The sequence below is a fragment of the Sander lucioperca genome, chromosome 7, assembly GCF_008315115.2.
Source record: "Sander lucioperca isolate FBNREF2018 chromosome 7, SLUC_FBN_1.2, whole genome shotgun sequence".
NCBI lineage: Eukaryota > Metazoa > Chordata > Actinopteri > Perciformes > Percidae > Sander > Sander lucioperca.
The window spans coordinates 39762840-39787687 of record NC_050179.1 but is presented as its reverse complement, the minus strand read 5'-3'; the positions used below and the strand labels follow the sequence as shown (position 1 = coordinate 39787687).

The 24848-nt window shown below is 40.4% G+C and overlaps 2 protein-coding genes across 2 annotated transcripts in view; one reads left to right on the top strand and one right to left on the bottom strand.

Annotated features, from left to right (window-relative positions):
• Nucleotides 1–2618, bottom strand: part of LOC116040127 (olfactomedin-like) — a 6614-nt gene extending 3996 nt beyond the window's left edge. The window contains exons 1-3 of the mRNA XM_031285362.1: nt 2586–2618; nt 694–852; nt 1–199 (exon numbers count right to left, since the gene is read on the bottom strand). The exon at nt 1–199 is cut by the window's left edge and continues 14 nt beyond it. Of these exons, the coding sequence (XP_031141222.1) occupies nt 1–199; nt 694–852; nt 2586–2618 (391 nt within the window). The remainder of the gene's footprint in view (nt 200–693; nt 853–2585) is intronic.
• A 10502-nt stretch (nt 2619–13120) lies between these two features.
• Nucleotides 13121–22416, top strand: LOC116040125 (olfactomedin-4-like). The gene is made up of 8 exons (XM_031285350.2): nt 13121–13218; nt 13280–13435; nt 14229–14354; nt 15983–16201; nt 16882–17035; nt 17901–18128; nt 19473–19641; nt 21653–22416. Exons 2-8 carry the CDS (start codon nt 13382–13384, stop codon nt 22113–22115), a joined length of 1413 nt encoding a protein of 470 aa, XP_031141210.1. The 5' UTR covers nt 13121–13218; nt 13280–13381; the 3' UTR covers nt 22116–22416.
• The last annotated feature ends 2432 nt before the right edge of the window (nt 22417–24848 follow it).

Here is a 24848-nt window from a genome sequence, read left to right as displayed (position 1 = left end):
TCTGGGATTGGGCGGTGTTAGACTGGCTGTGGATATCACCGATGTCTTTCTCCAGCTGGCTGAGTTCCTGGCCCAGCTGGTGCAGATCCAAGTGTGTGTACAGGCCCTGGTTGTTCAGGTACTGGTGAGGCTTCAGCCGCTCCGTCAAGTTCAGAATCACAGCCTGGATCTCAGGGAGACGCTGGTTGGACAAGTCCACCTGAACGGAGACACAGACAGAAACTGAAACTGAAACTTCTTCAGGTTTACAGGTTGTAGAAATGCTGATAGTAATCATAATAATCATTATTGCAGAATCAAATTGAGATGTCCTATCATAATAAATGCTTCATAACCAGTGTGGTACAGTGTATCCATATAATCCATCAACTCAGAGGTGGAACTGGACCAAGGTTATAATAAAGGTTTTTCATTTTAGTTTAGTTTTAGTTAGTTGTTAGTTTAAGTTTAGTTTGAGTTTTTCAGAAAGGTTAAGTTTTAGTTTATATTCTTAGTTTTACAGTAGTTTTTAGATTGTTGGTTTTAGTTTTTATTTACTTTCAGTTTACTAAAAATACTTTTCACTGCTTGTTTTAATTTTTTGCTTGTTTCATTAATTTGTCTCACTTTTCTGATATTTCTTTGCTATCTTTGGCTTTTCTTTACTCATTTGGACTGCTGGTGCGGGTGGGTGGGGCCCTGTGTAGTTGTCACCTGTTTCTGCAGGCTGGTCAGAGATCCTTCACAGGACTGAACCTGCAGCAGCACGGCCTCGTAGCTCACAGCAGGGAACGCCCACATGGTGGAGTTCACCTCGCAAACACACGAGCCGTTCTTCTTCAGGCCTGGCACGCGCTGAGCCTGGCCGTCACCCTGCAGGCACACGTGTACAAAAAACTCAGCTAGAGCTGCAAAGATTAAAGGGTAACTATCGTTTTTTTCAACATGGACCCTACTTTCCTATGTATTTGTGTGTAAGTGACTGATAGGAACAACAATCTTTGACATTGATTCAGTATTAAAGTGCTCATATAATGCTTTTTGGCTTTTTCCCTTTCCTTTATTGGGTTATATATCTTTTTTGTGCACGTTATAGGTTTACAAAGTGAAAAAGCCCAAAGTCCCCCCCAAAGGGACTTACCATCTCCAACAGAAAACACTGTTCACAAACTGCTCCAAACAGCTCTATTGTAGTCCAGCCTTTACTTCAGAGACAAACGTGGTCACTTTGGAACACACGTTATAATGCTCTCCTAGCTGCTAGCATGGCACGCCCTCATACTCTGCTTCTGACTGGCTAGTAGTCCTTACCTAGGTACTGTCAGGGCACGCCCTCATACTCTGCTTCTGACTGGCTAGTAGTCCTTACCTAGGTACTGTCAGGGCACGCCCTCATACTCTGCTTCTGACTGGCTAGTAGTCCTTACCTAGGTACTGTCAGGGCACGCCCTCATACTCTGCTTCTGACTGGCTAGTAGTCCTTACCTAGCTACTGCGCATGTGTGACTCCCAACAAAGATGGAACAGAAGTGAGATGTCTCACTCTGTTATCTAATTATTATTCTAAGTCTCTGACAACATTATGGAAAGGATCCCTACAGCTACAAGATGCACAATTGCCCTATTAACTCACTTTGTAGCAAATTTGGGCCAAAATATCTCTTTAATCATTGCTCTGTAACAATTTTGGGCAACACTGCACAGAAAGCTGAGTTTGTTCTGAACATTTTGATATGAAACACATGGGGATCAGATTATATTTACAAAAAAAACTTTAAAAGAAGAGATCAAAAAATGCCCTCAGACCTCAAAGGGTTAATACTGGACCAATGTCAAAGATTGCTGTTCCCATCAGTCACAGACACAAAAACATAGGAACATGGGGTCCAGGTTGGAAAAAACGTTAGTTACCCTTTAAGTAGAATTTATTGATATAGCGATTTTCACAGATAAAACAATCACAGGTGCTTTACATAAAACATACAATGTGATATGATACAATATTAATCGATTAATTGATTAGTTGTCAACTATTAACCCTACGCTTTAGCCTGACGTGCGCCTCTCAAAAAATTTAACTATACGTCATGGCGACGCACGTCGCTCAGCTGTAGCTTGGTAGCTTTGTATATCCCCCGACCCCGATCCCCCTGGTTCTCCTTCTCCAGAAACAACATGAAATCAAATCCTGCTCCAGATTTCCCACCGTGGTCAGAAAGAACAGGGGAGACACTTTGTTTCTCTCACTATGACTCTAGAGTCACTACTCACTCTGAAAGCTATTCATGTCACTCTCTCACTCACTCTACCACACACTCCCCACACACACACACACACACACACACACATACACACACACACGAACATACACGCACTTGCCGGCCCTGCTATTCTCTTAAAGAGATCGACGCACACACCAACGCACAAGTAGAAACTTCAGGCCACTTATATAGGCGACAGCGAAAGCTCTGCATGGAGCCTCCGCAGAAGCTGAAGAGACTGCACTCACAAACAAAAAAACACACCTCAGCATAATATCATAAAGTGCTATATATCTTCTTAGTTATCCTAAGTTTCTAATAGTGTGATATCAAGATTTAACTCACTGATGAGAGCAGCAGTAGGAGCAGCAGCAGCATGTTCACAGCTGGAAAGATGAAGTGTGGACTGACAGGAACAGAAGCTGTTTGTACTGAAATCAGCACCCGTCCTCTTCTCTTTTCTCTAATACACACATTCACAACAAACACACCTGTCCCTGACTTGCTTCTCGTCACTGATGAGTCACTACAGAACCATAAAAAACACTTCCTGTGGATGTGAAACTCTAAAAATGTGAAACTATGGAGTTTCCAAACAATTATGGTCAAGCCAGGAGTTCCCTGTATTTTTCCCACTTCCTCTCTCATATCATGGCAATAAGGCTGCACAAATTAAACTAGGTGACATCCTTTACTGTCAAACTGGGAAAACAACAAATACAATGGGATTAAGAAGGCTAGTCTAAACATAACTGTTGTATACATGTAATAAATCTCTTCTGATTTTGTTTGTTAGGCTACTTATTAGCTACAGGGCCCTACAGTGTAATGTAATACAAGGATAACCAGAGCTTTTCACATCTTGACTTTTGCAGGCCAGAGTAGCTGGAGATATTAGCTGAAGCATAGAAGTGGGGATACTGCCAGCTAAGAAATTTCTGAGTAGTGCACAGGAGGAAGAGAAGGAGGGAAATGAAGAAGGAGAAGGCAGTAAACTGGAGAGACCAGGCGGGTCAGAGCAGGAGAAGACCACAGAAGGAGATGCAGAAATAAGTGAAAGAGAAGAGGGAGAGGAAGAATTGACTGTGAGGGATGAAGAGGAGGCTGCAGAGGGACAGAGGCAGAGAGTGATCAGGAGGAGGCAGATGAAGATGACTGGGAGGAAGAGGCCTGCAGTTACCCCCTGGACCATATGGTTTGTTTATATTCTCCTTCCATATAAATTTCAGTACAGTAGCATAACATGTCATGTCACTCAGTAAAATGACATGTTTTCAGTTTTGGGCTATTTCCATTCAGTTGTATATGTTAGATATGTAAAGATTTACATATATACATAGATGATCTGTCACGAATCCCGCTGTGTGAGTCTGCTGGAGTTGCCTGCATTCTGCCCTGGAGCCTGTTTTCCTGCTTTCCTGAACGCACCCTGTCCGGTTGCCTGGCAACATTGCAAGGAGGAGACCTCTCTACTACCCACACCTGCATCTCATCAGCTACCTGCACACCTGGTCCTGATCACCACCTCTCCACTACTTAAGCGCTGACCTGACATCCATTCCCTGCTGGATCGTTAGCCACCAACAGTATGTTGTGCCAGCGTCTCAGCCTCAGTTTGCTTAAAACCAGTTTTGCTACTTTGATATTTGTTTGTGCCCTTCTGTCTACAGTTACTCTCCCGGAAGATTCACTCCACCTCAGCCGTATCAAGATTGGATCAGCTCATTCTCTCCCACCAACTCACCTCCACTGCCTGCTTCGTCACCTGGATTCTCCTGCTATCACATTTAATTCTGTAAATAAATACTCACCTTATCTCAACTCACCTTGTCCTGGTCTGCTTCTGGGTTCAGCCCGAGAGAATCGTGACATTATCTAATGATGTTTTATAGTTTCTTTATCATAGCATTTGTTTGACCTTTTGTTTGATCGTAATTTCTGATACAATAAGACACATTCTGTTCTATTTGTATCAGTAAATATGATCAAGCCATTTAATTCAATGTCAGCTAAATTCAATTTTATTTATAGTATCAAATCGTCAATCAAAGAGTTCACTCTTCTCAAGACACTTTACAGATAGAGTAGGTCTAGACCACACTCTATAATTTACAAAGACCCAACAGTTTGGTGGGCAGCCATCTACCGCTGCCGGTTGGGACACAGAGACACTGACACAGATCTACAGATATAGAGAAATATGATTAATAATAATTATAGCAGTTGGTATGATGAACGGTGTCAATTATAGTAACAATAAAGATAATAGAACTATGGCTAGAAATATTTGTAGCAGTTCAGGGCTTGAGTACTTTCAATAAAACCTGTTTAATTCACACAGATTAAAGGCCGACGTGATGCGATTATTTTTATTTAATTGCATTAATCGCAATGCCGCCATTTATTAATTTATTTTACACTTCACTCGGCTTGCCTAACAGGCTACTATTTTGACCCTTTGCAGCACCGTTACTTATCATCAAGCTGCCACTTCCTCGTAACACATCCTGCTGCTGCAGGCTGCAGCATGATGGAGAAACACAGCAGCAATAACTCTGAATGGAGCTTTTTATTTTCCAAAACTCCCGGACGGCTCGTAGACAAGTCGAAAGCCATATGCACATTGTGTAAAACCGAATTAAAATATCGCCGAAGCACTCTTAAAGACGTACTACGGTTGGCGTGTTCTGACCCGTCTCGTTGCCGTCGAGGGGACAGTAGTTTTCACGGACACACAGCTTGTACGACACGGAGAAAGCAGCCACACTGGAACAGCTGCAGAGTGCAAACGCTGTCTCATTAACCGGTGATCACTGGACGTCAGTGAGGAATCAACATTATTTAGGAGTTACTAAACACTAGATTGACTCTGGTAAGGATAGGGATTTTTAGTTTTTTAGTTAGGTACTTCTTTTTAGTTAGGTAGGAATTTACACATTTTTCTTTTGTTTACAGTAAATAAATAACTACAAATCTTAAAATCAAGTTCATAAAGTAACTTTCTTTGCATTCATTTGATTCCCAATCAAGATAAACTGGTAAAAATTGCTTTTGATTGTTAATATGTACTTAAAAACTGTTCTGAAATGCAAAATAATAGAATTTTAATCATGTGATAAAATATGCGATTAATCGCGATTAACTATAGAACTTCAGCGATTAATCACGATTAAAAAAATTAATCGTTTGACAGCCCTAATAAAAAGTAATTGCGCTCGAAATGAAAAATTCCTTTGGAACTGTGTAAACAATGGTGGTCAAAATGTTTGGATGTGTACTGTAGTAGTATGGCAGTGGACCCTGGAAATGTTCCCTATATTCACATTTCAATCTTGTACTACTTTTTCATTGACACTACCAGAATGTTATTTTTGTCTAGTTAACTGAATGCTATTGCGCAGGCCCGGAGTGGGACTCATTTTCAGCCCTGGAGTTTCACGCCCACTTTAATTCAATTCAATTTAATTTTATTTATAGTATCAAATCATAACAAGAGTTATCTCGAGACACTTTACAGATAGAGTAGGTCTAGACCAAACTCTGTACTTTACGAAGCCCCAACTATTACAGTGGTTGCCTCAAGAGCAAGCATTAGCAGTAGCTATTGCGACAGTGGCAAGGAAAAACTCCCTTTTTTGTTAGGAAGAAACCTTGGACAGACCCAGACTCTTGGTAGGCGGTGTCTGACGGCACCAGTTGGGGGAGTGGTGAATGGTGGCAATAATAGTCATAATAAAGATAGTGAAACAGTGATCACAATGGTAGTCATAGTAGTTCATGTCATAGTAGGGCACAGCAGGGCGTTACGGGGTGTAGTGTGGCACAGCAGCCTGGGTGGACGCGGTTGGACGCGGCAGGACGCAGTCGGACACTGCGGGGAAACGCAGAGCGTAGCAGGGTGTAGTAAGTCCATAGCGTCAGCTGCACCCAGGACCCCGGTGTAGGTGCCACCCAATTCCAAGGCGATGTTCTGGGTGAAGAAGAAGCAAAGGGACTCCGGGGAGAAAACTCCCCAGAGCTAGGTTAGTAACAGGCATTTCTGGGACTAAGATGCACACAAAAGGAGACAAGTGAAAAGAGAGAAGAGGGAGTGGCTCATTGTGTCCTTGGAAGAAGCTTCCCACAGCAGTCTAGAGTTATAATAGCATAACTAAGAGAGGCAGGCTAAAGAGAGGGGCCCTGGACCGGGCTCGTACTCTCCCCTGCCGGAACGGGCTTGTACTTCCTGCCTCCCTCTACTCTACTCTACTATGCTGCAACTCCTCACTCCCTAACTATGAGCTTTATCAAAGATGATGGTTTTCAGTTTATTCTTAAATGTGGCGACGGTGTCAGCCCCCCGAACCCAAGTTGGGAGCTGGTTCCACAGGAGAGGAGCCTGGTAGCTGAAGGCTCTGGCTCCCATTCTACTTTAGGGAGACTCTAGGAACCACAAGTAGCTCTGAGTTCTGGGAGCGCAGTGCTCTAGTGGGACAATAAGGTATTAAGAGCTCTTCTATGTATGATGGTGCTTGACCATTTAGTGCTTTGTAGGTCAGGAGAAGGATTTTAAATTCAATCCTGGATTTTACAGGAAGCCAATGCAGAGAAGCTAATACAGGAGAAATGTGATCTCTTTTGTTAGTTCTTGTCAGAACACGTGCTGCAGCATTCTGGATCAGCTGGAGGGTCTTGAGGGACTTATTTGAGCAGCCTGATAGTAAAGAATTACAGTAGTTCATCCGGGAAGTTACGAATGCATGGACTAGTTTTTCAGCATCGTTTTGAGACAGGATGTTCCTGATTTTGGCAATGTTACGAAGATGGAAAAAGGCTGTTCTTGAGGTTTGTTTTAAGTGGGCGGATAGGTCCTGGTCAAAAATGATTCCTAGATTTCTGACAGTAGTGCTGGAGGCCAGGGCAATACCATCTAGGGTAGCTATATATTTAGATAATGAAGTTCGGTGGTGCTTGGGTCCCAGCACAATAACTTCCGTTTTGTTTGAGTTTAACATCAGAAAATTGTGGGTCATCCAGGATTTTATATCTTTAATGCACGCTTGAAGTTTAGCTAACTGACCGCTTTCGTCTGGCTTGATTGACAGATATAATTGGGTGTCGTCTGCGTAACAGTGAAAGTTAATTGAGTGTTTCCTAATAATATTGCCTAGAGGAAGCATATATAAAGAGAATAGAATTGGTCCAAGCACTGAGCCTTGAGGAACGCCATGGCTAACTTTAGCGTATTTGGATAGTTTATCGTTAATATTAACAAATTGGGATCGCTCAGAAAAATAGGACTTAAACCAGCTTAGTGCGATTCCTTTAATGCCAACTAAATGTTCCAGTCTCTGTAAGAGGATGGTATGGTCAATAGTGTCGAATGCAGCACTAAGATCTAATAAGACAAGTACGGAGACAAGTCCTTTGTCAGCAGCAGTTAGAAGGTCGTTAGTGATTTTCACCAGTGCCGTCTCTGTGCTATGATACTTTCTAAATCCTGACTGAAAGTCTTCAAATAGACTATTTCTATGCAGAAAGTCACACAATTGATTAGCGACTACCTTCTCAAGGATTTTGGAGAGAAACGGGAGGTTAGATATAGGTCTATAGTTGGCTAAGACCTCAGGGTCGAGGGTGGGTTTTTTCAGAATAGGTTTTATCACAGCTACTTTAAAAGACTGCGGTACGTGACCCGTTAATAAGGACATATTGATCGTATCTAGTAATGTGGTATTGACCACGGGTAGTGCTGCTTTAAGTAGCCTCGTTGGAATGGGGTCTAAGAGACAGGTAGTTGGCTTAGCTGAAGAGACCCTTAACATTAATTGTTGGAGGTCTAAAGGATAAAAGCCGTCTAAATAAGTATCAGGTCTTATCGTTCTCTCTAGCCCTCCTGCGCCCAATGGTGAGCCGTTAGAAGCTGTGGGCAGAAGGTGATGAATTTTTTCTCTAATTGTTATAATTTTATCATTAAAAAAGGTCATGAAGTCATCACTGCTCAGAGCTATAGGAATAGATGGCTCAACAGAGCTATGACTCTTTGTCAGCCTGGCTACAGTGCTGAAAAGAAACCTTGGGTTGTTCTTATTTTCTTCTATTAGTATTGAGTAATAGTCTGATCTGGCATTTCTGAGGGCCCTCCTATAATTTTTTAGACTATCTTGCCAATCCACACGAGATTCTTCCAGTTTGGTGGAACACCATTTACTTTCAAGTTTTCGTGAGATTTGTTTTAATTTGCGAGTTTGGGAGTTATACCAAGGTGCTCGTTTCCTTTGCTTCATCATCTTCTTTTTGATAGGAGCAACCAAGTCTAAAGTAGTCCGTAGGCAGGCCGTAGCAGCGTCTACAAAGTTATCAAGTTGGGAGGGACTAGAGTTAACATAACAGTCCTCTGTTATATTAAGGCATGACATTGAGTTAAGTGCTGTTGGAATATCTTCCTTAAATTTAGCTATAGCACTGTCAGATAAGCATCTAGTGTAGAAACTTTTATTTAATTTCGTATAGTCTGGTAGTAGGAATTTGAAAGTTATTAAAAAATGGTCTGATAATAAAGGATTCTGCGGAAATACTATTAAATCGTCAATTTTGATGCCATATTCTAGCACAAGGTGAGGGTGTGGTTAAAACAGTGCGTGGCCTTATGCACCCTCTGACTGAAACCAATAGAATCTAGCAGTGAATTGAAAGCAGTACTAAGGCTATTGCTGTCAACGTCCACATGGATATTAAAATCACCTACAATAAGTACTTTGTCTGATTGAAGGACTACGCATGATAAAAACTCTGAGAATTCAGATAAAAACTCAGAATATGGACCTGGTGCTCGGTAAACAACAACAAATATAATAGGCTGTACTGTTTTCCATGTTGGGTGTTGAAGATTAAGAACAAGGCTTTCAAACGAGTTATAATTTAGTTTAGGATTAATTAACAGGCTCGAGTCAAATATGGCTGCAACTCCCCCTCCTCGGCCTGAGCCTCGTGGAATTTGGGTATTATTATGACTGGGAGGAGTGGCTTCGTTTAAACTAACATATTCGTCCAGCCAGGTTTCGGTGAGGCAGAATAAATCAATGTGGTTATCTGATATCAATTCGTTTACCAATAATGCTTTCGATGACAGAGATCTAATATTTAATAGTCCACATTTGATTTTCCTATTCTGTTCTATCGTTGCAGTGGTTGTTTTAATTCCAATTAGGTTGTTTAGTATAGCACCTCTTTTGTTAGCGTTTGGTTTAAACGGTCTCAGTCGGGGGACAGACACGGTGGTTATGGGATTATGAATGGGTGATTGCTCTGAAGGGAGCACAGAGGGGCGTGTAGCGCTGTATCTCTGATTATTGACTTTGGGAGAGTGTGTCTGGTCAGTGTGCTTGTGGGAGTGTTTACGGGATGTAAACAGTCAATCAGAGGTCTGGGTATGCAGGGCGTGGTGCAAATTTCCACGTAGCATCTGGCTTCCGCGTGTATTACTTCACGATATTAAAACAATGTAATTAAAAACCTTTGTATATGAGTCTGCAATAGCGCACTGTTCTCTACAGCCTTTTAATTCAGTGTATTTTTGTAAAATATAATTTCCAATTCAGTGCAAATACAGTAAGTGTTGCTTCACAACGGAGCAGCAGTTGTTTAGGGGTTTAACTGTTGTCAGGGGCTGTGGTAGTGGAGTTTAGCCAGAAACAATGAGCGTCATGCAAAGATGACAGTTAAGTTTAGGCACCAATAGGACTAGTTAAGTTTAGGAAAAAGATGGTGGTTTGGATTAAAGCACTCCCGGTGAACGAACACGTTTCCTGGGTCAAAGTATTTTGTTTTGCGTGAAGTGAACTCCACTCTTAGGTTTGAAAGCTCTGTGTTTTATGTTGACACCCCGTTGTGCTATTTCATTTTGAGATTATTTTCCATTGGATATTTATAATTAATAAATTAGCGAATTGGCATGCCTGGTCGAGTGGCATCCATGGTATTGGAAGGGGGATTTAAGTCTTTATTTCGTTGTGCATGATCAAAAAACATCCCCCCCTCTGCTTTTTTCACAATAGATATAAATATAAAAAAATTATAGAGAAGAAGGAAGAAGAAAAAGAAGAAGAAGAAGAAGAGGAAGAAGAAGAAGAAGAAGAAGAAGAAGAAAAAGAAGACTATATTAATCCCACAAGGGGAAGTTACATTTTAATTAATACATTTTAAGAATTGTGAGCTTTGTCACATGGTGCACAGACAATCACCTGAAGATCAACATCAGCAAAACCAAAGAGGAACCGGGGCCCCCTGTCCTGGTTCTCATCCAGCGAAGTACCTTGGGGTCCAAATTAATACCAAAAACTGGACTGAAATGTAAAAGTTGCAATCCGTCTGTCTGTCTGTCTGTCTGTCTGTCTGTCTGTCTGTCTGTGGAACTTCCTCAGTGGATATTTTCTGCGCTCAGTGCAGAGTCGTTTCTTTCTGTTCCTGAATCTGGCTACCACAGATACCGTGTGCGCTCCCGTAACCAAAGGCACGTATTAGTGGTCACTGCTTCCCCTTTCACATTTTAACATCAAGCAATTATTATTTCAGTCCATCCAGGCCTTCATCAAGAATCCCACGTGCGTGACAATAGACAATCACGTATCACTGGGAGTATCTCTCTATCAACACACGTGTCACTTGTGCAGCATTTGACACTCATATGTACAGGCAATTATTATATAATAATGCATAAGTATTGCATTTGAATTGGGATGTTGATAGCCTGTATGAGTGTCAAATGCTGCACGAGTGACACGTGTGTTGATTGAGAGCTACTCCCATTGATAAGTGTATTGTCCCACACCTGGGGACACAGAATGTTTGTTGCTTGAGATACTCTTGACGTTTTTGTAAAGAAACGGTGATGCTTTAGCAGGAGCAGAGTGCGGGATTTGTTCCTTTGTTTCCAATTGTTTTTTAAATGTATGTATAGGTTTTCAGTTTTAAAAAATATATAGTTTTTTGGGGAACAATCAGAAATGCTCCATTTGGTCTGAGCTGGCTGCAGCGCTGTGTCGCTCGATGGTGTTTTTTGCCTCCAACGGCGCCTTCCAGGCAGCTAACCCTAACCTTAACCCTAAACATAACCATTGCCGCGCTGCCTGGGAGGAGACGTTGGGGGCAAAAAACACCAAAGACCGTGCCGTGTCTGTGTCTGAAACTCTTTTGGTTTCTGATTTATTTCTCAAAGGAGGACACATGACAAGTGATTTACAGAGTAGCATGAAGGTTATGCTGCAGTAATTGAATTTCAGTCGGACGTTAAGGTTAGGCTGATATATTTGTTATATTTGTTTTCTGTATTTATTTCATATTCATTTTTTATATGTTTGTTTGTTTAGGTTTTCACCATTCATCAAGGCAAATTCCACGTATTACGATTGACTGTGGCAATAAACCTTAGAGGGGGAGCAAAGGGAGCAGTATACATGAAAGCTCATATACCAGGGGTTCTCAAACGTATCACTCAAAGGGCTGCATCTGAATTTTTGTTTAGGTCATGGATCCGGACAATTGACAATAACAAAAACAGGTAATCAACTTACTTATAACTTTTAAGTAGGGCTATCAAATGATTAATTTTTTGTTAATCGTGATTAATAACTGAATTTCTATAGTTAATCGCAATTAATCGCATGTTTTATCACATGATTCAAATTCTATTATTTTGCATTTCAGAACTGTTTTTAAGTACATATTAACAATGGAAAGCAATTTGTACCAGTGTATCTTGATTGGGAATCAAATGAATGCAAAGAAAGTTACTTTATGAACTTGATTTTAAGATTTGTATTTGTTTATTATTTATTTACTGTAAACAAAAGAAAAATGTGTGAATCTGTCATTATTGCACAATTCAGAACATGCCAACCATAGTCTTTAAGACCTGAGTCCTCTACGATGCTGACAGGTCTGCAGTTAGTTGCCACCCATTTTGCAAGAGCTGTAGTCATTTTTTGGGAATTGGTTTCATCAACAGGTCGGCAAGTAGCACTCTCCAAAATATTGCTTTGCCTGAGCCTGCTAGCATCAACCTGAGTCACGTTAACTGTACTACTATGCTTAGCTCATAGGTGGTAGCTCAAGCTTGACGTGCTTCGGTGCATATGGCTTTCAACTTGTCTGCCGTCTGGGAGTTTTGGAAAATAAAAAGCACCATTCAGAATTGTGTTGCTGCTGTCTTTCTCCATCATGCTGCAGCCTGCAGCAGCAGGATGTGTTACGAGGAAGTATGACAGCTTGATGATAAGTAAAGGTGCGGCAAAGGGTCAAAATAATAGCCTAGCTAAATTCTAATGATTTCAGAACAGCTAAGAGGCGTTGTTAGGCACGACGCGAACCTGAGTGAAGTGTAAAATAAATTAATAAATGGCGGCATGCGATTAATGCGAAAAAAAATTAACGCGTTATGCTCGGCCCTTAATCGCATCGCGATGAACGTGTTAATGCTGACAGCCCTACTTTTAAGCAGCACACATTCAAGTTGAGTTCAGCTGACACTAAAGTGCTGCTTAAACCTTAATGAAACAATAATAATAATAATCCAATAATATAATATGCATAATGAGTACTTTTACCACTTGAGTGCATTTTGCTGTTGACACGTCTTGAAAATTCTGTAGCTGTATGAGTCATACTATGAATGCAGAAAGTGTGCCTGTAAATTAACACATTGTGTTATGTGCTAATTGTGCTACTAAAGTAAAGGATCTGAATACTTCTTTCACCAATGATCCTAGTGCTCGAAAAGGGAACATTTTAGCTCAAAATATCTTATGCAACATCTGTCAGTATTCATGGAGTTTTCCCTTCATTATATAAAAAAGTCCATGTTGCTGCTATTCCAACCACAAGGAGGAAGTGATCACATTGTGAAAGAAACACACACACACACACACACACACATACATTTTGGTACCCACATTGTGACTGTGCTACCAGATTGTGGACCCCATAATGTAATTAAGACACACACACACACACACACACACACACACACACACACACACACACATTCACTCATTCACACGCAGAGGTATGTGGGAGTGTTCACAAGTTAGAAGCTGCAGTCAGACACAGTCATATTCACGGTGTGTTCAGGGACAGTTTCATTCAGCTCTGCTCTCTGCTCCGCCATGAAGCTGTATGTGATCGTTCCACTATGTGCTCTGTTCACCCTCACCCAACAGGTAAGAAAACACTAAGCCTGTAACAATTATCTCATGAGTGTCTAATTTTCAGTCTTTTTACATAATCGCGGTTTCTTTGTACAGATAGAATGTTTAAAAAATTAAAAATAAAAATGTTTTATGACAATAAAGACGAGTTGTTTACTTCATAGGCTGTGTACATGGGTTATTACATTATCTGGGTCACATGACATGATTTAACCAAAATATCCTGGGATTCACTCAAAACTTCAATTTGTTTAAAAAAAATAATAAATAAATAAATATTTTTAAATCTGACTAAAAGAGACAATTATATTGCAATTATTTCTGAGACAATTAATTGTACAGCTACATTTGTTACAGCTCTAGAAAATACTAGGAAAATATTGATTACTATGTCTTTTTATATTTGATTACAGATAATCGCACACTGCCCATTTCTAACTATTTTGGCCAACAGAGCATCAAATAGTGATGCCAGGGGTCCCGAGCAAGTCTAAATATGACACTAAAGGAGACTTTTAGCGTCAACAACAAATGCCACCTGATAAAGCATCGCTTTTTGATGCGATGGGAGAGAGAATGTGTTGGTAAATCAGCCACTCACGAACCTTGCCGTTGTCGCCAACTGTCCAGTTGGTATTAAAACGTCTATTAAAACATCTTCTTGTACTTTTCTTTGAATCCTCTCTCCTCATCTTGATTGCTTGTTTCAGTCGGCCTCTTCACCCAGTAATGTGCTGGTACATGTTTCAAGCTCAATTCAACAGTGGCAAAAATATTACATTTAATTTAATATTCTTGATTTCAGGCACCTTCACCACGCGATAAGTGTGCATGTGAGTTGACTAATTCAGAGAAGGCATTCCCTCATGACAAACTCGGCTCAGTGGAGACCAATGCATTAAAATGCAACAGTAACATCACCCCACAGAAGGTAAGTAGCTGTGTTATCCTCTGAACCAGACTGGGAAGAATGTAACCACCCTTAGCAGCTGTAAAAGTGTAATATGTAATAATAACAGTGGTGGAATCAGTACATTTATTCCAGTACTGTACTTAAGTACAAATTTGCGGTACTTGTTCTTTTCATGCCACTTTCTACTTCTACTCTGCTACATTTCATGTACTTTTTACTCCACTACATTCATCTGACAGCTTTAGTTACTAGTTACTTTACAAATTAAGATTTTTGCACACAAAACATGTAGTTTATAAAACACAAGTTTTTTATTATAAATTAAACTTAACCAACAATCATTTGCGATTCCAGGATTTTTTAAGAGGGGTGGCACAGTGCCCCCCCGTGACTGACCAATAATCAGTCAGGGGGGCCCAGTGGATTTCATCAGAATACAGCATAGAAAATATGCTTAGAAATATAGGAAATATTGGATAGTATAGAACAACACAATGTTGTTTTGCTAAATAAAAACATCACATTCATTATTAATTTAACTTATTTTAGTTTTCAACAAATTGTATATCCAAACACAATACACATTGTATGCCCTTAATGCAAACATTTGGATAGTCATCAAACATTAATAGGTCATGTGACAAGGGCTGGGAATTTTTTTTTTCACAGAACCGTATAAAAATAATGTGCAATACACTAATAACTAATATTACACAATAAACTTGGCTCAAACTTCAACAAAGAGACCCTTGTTGTAAACAGTTTTCAGATAACAGGAAACAGAATCGAAATAGAGTGCAATACACAATTACACAAAATATGTTTCTACTTCTAAACTGGCCTAAAATTTTTAACAAAGTACACAGTTGCCATACAATGTGTGTTTAAAGTATACATCCATTTATCAAACGGAAAGGCAGCGACTGGCAGAACAGGCAGCAAAGTGACAGACTCTGATCTGGAAATCACAATTAGTCAGATTGACAGCAGTCTAGCCCAATGGATTGAGGGGGTGCCACCCCCAGGACCCCCCTCTAGACCCGCCCCTGCCAACAATATCCAGGCCTACGAGTACAGCTGTAATGATTAGACCATTAAACACTGATTGACAGAACTGTTGTTGTTGTTGTTGTTGATTGTTTCCAGTTTCTAAAACGTGAGGAATTTTCTTTAATTTTAATACTTAAAATACATGTCCTGATGATACTTACATGCTTTTACTAAAGTAACATTTTCAATACATTACTTTGACTTCTAACAGAGTAATATTACAGTGTGGTTTTATTACTTTTACTGAAGTAAAGGATCTGAATACTTATGTTTACACCCTAGTGATGCTGTTTAAAGGGTTGAAGGAAAAGCCAACTAAATGTGCAGTATTACTGAATTGTACTTTTTCCGTATTTAAACAAAATGACATGTAATCAATTATTTCTAAAAGGCTTTTTATTCGATTCATGTACTGTGTAGGGGGAATTCATTTTCCTCCCAGTTTACTGTTTAAATTTCAATGTGTGAATGAAACAGACTCATTTTGAGACAGCATTTAGGATCTGAATACTTCTTCCACCACTGAATAATAATAATGCTGCACTCCTGCTGCTGGAGTCCTGAGTAAGCACAGTGTTGATCTGCTCTGTGTGCAGACTCTGGAGCTGGAGAGTCTGCTGCTGGGTTTGGAGCGGCGTCTGCCCCAGCTGCAGGACGATGTGTCCATGCTGGAGAGGGAAGATGACGAAGACCTCTACGCAGTCGTCAGCCTGCAGGTGATAGAGAACGAACTGAGGGAGATCAAGCTGTTCATGGACAGGCTCAACAGCACCACCCTGGGACACCAGCACCTAACTGCTGACACTAGTAAACAGGTAGAGTCACACAGAGGGCCCCGTTGTTCAAGAAAGCAGTGTCTGTCTGCTCAATATGCAGATTAATTTTGTTATCTATAGCAGGGGTCTTTAACATTGTTTAGGCCATGACCCTAACCTGAAGGAGAGACTAGCAGAGACCCCTTACTACATATATTGTATTGAATTGCATATTAAAACTTTTATGGTGCCCTACAATACTAAGCTACTATTTACATATTCATATATCATCATGTTTTGATGTCAAGCATACATGTGGAAGTCCCAGTGAATCCTTTAGCTTAACTGTATTGGTGGATGTCTACCATAGTGGCTACCTTACCTATAGGCCAGTTAGCCTATCATCAATGTTGTTGAGGTCATTGCTGTTATTTTATGAATAGGCAGATTTATCTTTTCCAATAATATGTTGGATTCATGTAAGTGTTGTCTAAAAAAATGCACATCACTTGTCAGTTAGTCAGTCTGACATTTATTACATGGATTTTCTGCATTTTCTGCTTTCAGAAAAAAGATATGATGTAGCGTCAGCTTTTCGATTTTTTCACCCACCCCTATTCTTTATCAATGTATAAGTCAGTCCACTGTCTCTGATGACAGCTGCATTCAAGGGCATTCATGTTTGTAAAAAAGAAAATAATAATCCAAACAAATATTGTGATGTCTGTTCTGCTGCTCAGTTGGAGGAACTGAAAGCAGAGATGCAGGAGCTGGAGACGTACGACACCATGCAGGTCGTGAAGACCCAGCAAGCCAACAAGCATCTGAAGAAAGAACTGGACCAGTGCATCAGTGGACTTCACGCCACCAACCAACCCACTCAGCCTCCACAAGGTACTGTATGTGCAGCCCCAGTCTCATGGCAGTTCGTGAAATGGTGATGTTATTTAATCTATTGATTCGTGTACAGGGACACGTTTTTCTGTGTTTTATCGTGTTGGTGAGCACAAATTTTAAACGAATGTATTTGAATGGGAAGCATATTATGTGATAACAGCACGATTATGGTAGCGATTAGTATTGAAAAGCCAAAAATAACACAGGACTTTCACCCCAGAGACCAGGGATCGCGTCCCGCGTGTGTTAGTTCCTTTCCGCGTTCGTCTTCTCCTAACCACAACCTTTCCCCGTCTTTCTTTTCCTAACCACACCGTTGTTGTCGGCATTATTGTTGCCGCCGTGCGGCGTTTAATTTCCCTGTTGTTGCGTCGCCCAGAGACCGCGGCTCCTCTCTTTTTAGTAAACTCTGGGTACACAAACAATGTTCTCAATGCTTGTGTTCATGTGTAGAGACCCTGGCGATACTTCGAGCAAAGTCTCATGTTGTGTCGAGCCTTCTTAGTGTTTTAAAAATAGCTATTTTGAGGCTAGCATAAAAGTGCCCCTAGCACTCCCATTCAAAAGACCATTTGACCCAAAAACGAAAATACGGTAAATCTTAAAAGTGGCGATTCCATCCTAAATATGCTTTTAAACGAAAGTTTGACTCGGGTACATTCACAAAAAGACCCTAGGTTGCATTTTGGCGAGTTACGCTTTAACCTCCAGCAAAATTACACCCAATATCAAAGGGCCATTCTGGTTTTCTGTCTACTGTGTCTGCACTTCAATTGAGGTCGATAAGTAGAAGTCATTGCATCAGCTGTAATTATTTTGTACAATTTCTTTCCTTCTCATTTATTTAATATTTTCCCCTTAGGGAACTGCCCCCATGGTGAATTTCAGAACATAACGGGGCCAAGGGTGTACACAGCAGGAGAGTACCCTGGCTCCTACACATATGGAGCCTGGGGTCAGGATCCCAAACCAGAGGCGGGGAAGGAGAGCTGGTATTGGCTGGTAATGTTGACCTCCAGCAACAAATTCTCCAACTATGTCCGTCTCTACTCCAGCCTGAGCTCTCTTATTGTTGGGGTGAGCGCACCAGGTAACGAACCATTGTCTTTTTCTTTACTATTTTAATAATAAGGACTTTCAATAAGAAAACGAAACGTTTCAGCTTTAGCGCCAAACTATTTCTTTACACTTTGCTCTAGAAAAAATGTGGGCGTCACTATATAGAAAGCTGAGTTTGTTCTGAACATTTTGATGTGAAACACATGGGGATCAGTTATATGCAAATACCTTAAAAAGGTAAATGTAAGAAGATATGTGAACATGCCCTTAGACCTCAGAGGGTTAAAGCCCTACTGGTAATTACTGTGATTATGTTAAAATGGAAGGGTTGATGGGGGGCTGATTTTCTATTTGTTTGATTAATGTGCACAAAGCTCTGGGGAAATGAACACTCCGCAATGAGCAATGAGATGTTTTAATGAATGCAACTAATTGGCCCTGGATTGTTTACAGGTAAAAAGAAGACTGTCTGGTGTCTCCAGTCTGTCTGTATATATACTCAGTGCCTAAATTGGATAAGAAAAAGGTCCAGTCACATGTGTCTTATATGTCTCGCATGTGTGATATACAGTATTTATATTTTGTAAGGATGAACCCGAATAGTTGACTATCTGACGACTTGCTCTAAGGAGCCTGATTCGACTGCCCTTCCTCACAGTCGAATCATCGTAGTGTCTGAAAATATGGTTATGAAACAAATTTTAATTCCATGTGAGCTATATGGGGTGCTGAATGGTTGATTTTACATAGAATTGCTTGGCAAATCATGATATATAGCCTATGTTGGTATAAATATCAGCCTACTAATAATACTGTTAATAACAATCAGAAGGGTAAGGGTACTCATGTGGACAAAAATCAGAAGTGCTGGTATGTACTGGTGATTTCAGGCACTGCATATATGTATAATTGTCCTGTATAATAGGCTATACTTTAACTTTTAAAACGGACTAAACTATTTCCTTAAACAGCTGAACACTGTAATTGTTAGCAAGGAGGAAATAGGAGGTTTGTTGGGGATTATTTTCAGCAGTGAATTAATCCATGTTTGGTGCATTAGTGAGTATTTGGGGCAGCAGGACAGTGTGTGTGGGATTGAGTCAAAATAATCTACAGTGTGTGTGTGTGTTCATGGTAATGATGGAACATGTCACTCAGTGCAACAGTGTTGTTTGTTTTCAATACTTAGTGGAATTAATTTACTGTTGATTTGTAGGATTTATTGATAGTAAGAAAACTAAATACTTATCCTTTAAAAGAGTAGGGCACAAATACTTTGTATTGCTTTCTTTAATATTTAACAAATTACAACAACAAACTTACTTATGATTGCATTTACTCCTTCCCCTCCTGCTCATTCTTCTTCTTCTGCCAGGTAATGTCCAGATTAGCCCCTCTAACCCCACAACCAACACCATCCAGGGACCAAATGTTGTGCTGTACGGAGGGGATTTGTACTACAATTGTTACAACCTGGATTCTGTTTGTCGATTCAACCTGACCAGCCAAACTGTTACCACATTACAACTACCCAAAGGCACCAGGTTTGCTGCTTTGTCTTTGAGATCATTATTTGAATGGGTGTTGCAGACGCCAGAATAAATGTCTTGTTTCTAAAAAATAAAATGACGAAAGTCATGAAATATGTCATGTTTGCATGACAATGTTGAATTCTGTAGATTTGTAGGACAACAAAACAAGAATGTAAAAAATAAGAATGTAGGAATTAACCAAGCGGCAACTTCCGGGCCGGAAAAGTGAAGCCATTGCTAAAGTGCCTTAAACCTGCATTCTATCTAATTTCCAGAAGAGAGCGACTTAGTCTGGATCGACGATAGTTGATAGTTCAGTTACCGGATAGTTCCTTCACCTTCTGCTTTCTTTGAGTTCAGTTTCTAAACTCCACTCACACTGAGAGACAGCAACCAGAACTGAGCTAGCAACTAAGGTTACACACTATAAATGGCAAGTTTTGAAGAAAATTTGGATCGTGCTAGCCTACTTTGTTTTTTCGGGGATGAAATGATGAATGATTGTAAAGATTTACAAAGAACATGTTTACGGCATTTACTCTCCAACTGGCACGTTCCCCGATTGGCAGGGACTTGCTATGTACAAAACACACACGGTGATACACTGGTAAGAGAAAATGAGGTTTAACCATGTATCAGCTAATTTAAATAGCTCACATTACTGTATTGTGTCAACAGTTAACTTCACTTAATATTGGATGTGACGTTTTCTTTAGCAGGGTGCAAATGTTCCACCAAAACAAGTTCCTTCCCGAGACTATTTTAACGATCCATCCTCTTTGAGACGCGAGATTAGCGCCGCCCAAGACGATTGTGATTGGTTTTTTCTCCTGTCTAGGTGTGAATGTGTGGAGTGGCCAGACCTATCTCCACACCGCTGTGGAGATAGGTCTGGCAATGCGAGACTAGGGTAAAGATGTTGGCTTGTACAGTATGTCTATAGGAAAATTACACTACTTCTCACTAGATTTATTACCTCAGTGAACATCTTACTAATGGGTTTATGGCCTCAAACACCATCTTTAAGTCTTCTTCAATACATCGTGATGTTCATGTTATAAAGTATGGTCCCATTTATTTTAAAATAGATGATAAAGCAGGGGATGCTTTAGGGGTGTGGCTACACGCCAAACTGTCAATCATGATAGAGGCTTAGCAATGCTAACCCTGGCGCTGAGGACATGAAAATAGACCTGAACTTGTTTTGGTATAAAACTTGCTCTGTGTTTTCACTTCATGAAGGTTAATTGGAACATGTTGGCCTACTATAAAGGTCTTGTTCAACACCAGCACCTTTCCAACCAAAGCTAACTAGCTAGCAGTAGCATTAGCCAACCAGCTTTGTGTACTCCCGCACATGCAGATGAGCGGAGCAAGTGCCCACAGGTCCCCGTTTACCAGCCTGCAAAACATCGCTTGATGACTCGCTTCAGCTGGTTAAAAAAAATCAACAACTTTCCCTCTTTAGCATTAGTGTGGCATGTATATAACCACATTATCATGGATTCCACGCAACTTCCAGGCAAGTCCTGCCCTACGAAGCAACCCGATTGGTTGGGGTTGGGCATTGACCTTGAGTGGTTAAGGTTAGGATAGCCAATTGGTCAGGGGATAGGACCTGGAACAAAACGGGTTCTGTTACCTTGCGAAAGCATGGACGCCTGGCCAATAGTAGCATGTGAATGCTATTGAAGGGTGGGTCTTAGCCATGTCATCCTCCCAGCTATCTTGTCCAAATATGATCACTACTGGCTCCAAATACCAAGGTGGCAACAGCCAAAATGCAAACTCCTAGCTTCAAAACGGCAGTCCACAAACCAATGGGTGACATCCTTGATGCTAGGTCCACTATTATAACATTCTATGGAATCTACCTCTGTAAAAAAATTATATACTTGTAAAATTAAGAATGTACAATTTAACATACTTGTAAAATTATGAAGTTAAAGCATAGAGTCCAAGAAAAGATACTGATACATTGTTTTCCAAATGAAACATCAGTTCTGTCTCCTGTTTTTTTCAGGTTTAACTCAAAGGGTAACTTCTGCCACCTTGATGAATGCTACCCGTTCACTGACCTGGACCTGGCGACAGATGAGTCAGGCGTCTGGGTGATCTATACCACCACCCAGGACTTTGGCAACCTGGTGCTGTCCAAGGTGGAAGAGGGTGAACCGCTGAGGCTCGGCCGAACTTGGCACACCTCGGTCTACAAGCAGGGGGTGACCAACACCTTCATGGCCTGCGGCGTGCTCTATGCCACACGGTACCTCAACAAGGAACTGGAGGAGATCTTCTATTCGTTTGACACCACGACAGGAGAGCAGAGGTTCAACATTGGCATCTTCATCAAAAAGATGTCTCCCAACATTTATGCCCTCAACTACAGCCCTGTGGACCAGATGCTCCATGCCTACTGTGACTCCTACATGGTCTCCTATAAGGTTTTGTTTAACCGAAATGGATATGCTGACGTTTTCTATTAAAGCCTGTATCTAAATAATGGCTGCAGTAATAGTGACCAGCACAAATAAATAAAGGTGACTTCTTAGTAAAGGCCAGCAAAAAGTTGTATTGAGGGGGTGTGGAATTACTACTACTATACGCCTACTGTACATGGTACATGGTCTATTTACATGGTAAATTCTGCACAATGTTAATTTGCATTGCAAAACCTAGTTCTCTCTGCAGGTGATTTATGTATATCTTAGAGTGTGAATGCTGTAGTAATATAGTTTATTAGTACTTCTGTCTCATTTGTGTATCATTTAATCAGTCTTAAACACAGTACTGTCCAACTTCTATCTGTGGACATTAGGGATGAGCGAGTACAGCATTATCTGTATCTGTATCTGTATCTGTTAACCATATGAATTATCTGTATCTGTATCTGTACTCGGACTGGGCGGGGCCTAACCCGGAAGTGGGCGGGATTTAACCCAGAAGTGGGTCGGGTTGTCTTGAAATGGGTGGGGCTTTAACCGGTATGTTATTTTAAGCATGCAATTGATATGGGTTGATCAGAAATTGTTATATTTATTGCTGATTAGAAAACTATTTACATGTCAGCATCAGCATTGAGCTTCAGATCAATGGTTTTGATCACGATAACAAACTATAAACAGAACAAGTTTTACAACAATGAATACAACACATGAGGTTGCAATTATGAAGTAAAATGTAATGAACAAGAGTTTTCATACTCAACATAACTTTCTTTTTTTAACTTTTAATTTTTTTATGATCAGTGTGATTTTTTATTTTTTTTTTTGGTTCTTTTTTATTTTTTTTATTTCCACACCCGGTGTGTGTGTGTGTGTGTGTGTGTGTGTGTGTGTGTGTGTGTGTGTGTGTGTGTGTGTGTGTGAGTGTGTGTGTGAGTGTGTGTGAGTGAGTAAGAGAGAGACAGAGAGAGAGAGAGAGAGAGAAAGAGAGAGAGATCTGTTTAGAGCCAGCTGACGGTTTAAAAAAGAAAAAAAATCTCCGACAGGTAGAGACGCAACGCGAGTCGCATTCTACCAAGCACCACGTCTGAACAAACCCCACGTTTACCAGAACTCTACTGGTTAATAAGGAAGTACTACAAACCGAAGTAAAAAACAAACCTGAAGCTGAAAAAACCCTCAACGTTAACGGAAAAGACCCGCGAACCTGAGTGACTGAGGGAGAGACAGAGAGAGAGAGACAGAGTTCTGTGTGAGTGAGCAGAGCGGGACACAGCAACACAATAAATCTGTATGTGTGTAGGGGAGGGGCGCTGTGACGACTAGCCTATCACAGAACGCAGACACAGTCAACTACCCAATGAGGATTTTTATTCAATCCGAGCACAGATATTGACTCGTATTACTCGTATAATACTCGTACTTGGCAAAAGTGCTTTATCCGTATCGGATACTCGTTTCAGCCGAGTATCCGGCTCAACTCTAGTGGACATGTTGTTTTGCAGTTTGTATGCACAAAATACAGCCTAATGTGTTTTTATTAACTGGTATTGCTAACATTGGCTAACCTGGATAGATACATTCCCACAGTGAAAATACAACTTGTTTTAATGGAACGCGTTATTGTGCCTAAACATAACCAAACTGTGACCGTTTCACAACTTTAACGTGTTTCAAAACCTGACCATTACGTTTAAATATGAGAATGGAAGACACTCATGTGTATCGTCATATGGTTTGAAGGACATGTTGTCAATTTGATTTTGTCACAGCAGAGGTGAGAGATGTGCAAACAGAAGTGAGAGCTGCTCCCCATTTATTGAAAACAAACTGAAAATGATCAGACACCTGATTCCACAAATGTCTGACATAAAGTCTTTATTTCTTACTTGTTACTTGATCAGTACATGGACAGAGACAGCTTACGTTTTATATTTATTTGTATATAATATATTGAAACTTTACATTACACATCTGGATGACAGCAAAGTAGGTAAGAGTCTTTCTACTGTTGTTAATAGAAACAAGCTCATATAGGGAAGACTCCCACAACACGAAACAACCAAATGGAAAAAAAGAACTTATTGCTCAATACAAATAATTCATAAGTATAAGGAAGAAGAAAAGTAGTAGTACACAAGAACCAATATCATCATACCAAGATGAGGTTACATCCTATCGTTGCCTATAAAAAAAAGAGAAACTCCAAGGGAAGAGGAACAGAAATATGTTGAAATTTTCTTCACAATACAGTAGTGTCAGAGTCTTTGTTTCAGGTTACCTGCTCTATAAATAAAAAGTATCTACAAGTGCAAGGAGGACCAAGGTCTATACTAACTGATCGAGTGCCAGCTTACAGGAGCTGTCGATTTCACAAATCACTACTGAACTTCACTATTTATAGACCTTGAGGGAGCAGGAAGGAACTGGGTTTTCATGTACAGGGTTACATGTTAAAGATGTGGGGCGGGGATAGAAGTGCAAACCATATGCGAGGGGGTTATGAGAGGCGTAAATTGACAATACTGTACATCACTTCAAAAAAGGACAAAATACATTCAGGAGCCCCCCTGGGCAGTTTGGGTAGAAGTCGTGTAGGAGGAAACCAAAGTGTAGGTGGCAGAAAATAGCTTAGTGAAGAGAGAAAACACTAAAAGATGATCTTATACTCCGCTACATGCAAACTTCTGTGTTCATGAAATCCAACCATAAGGTTCACAGAGGAGTTACTGATGTGTTTGCCAGGCTGTCTATTATCTTCTAATAATCTCTCCT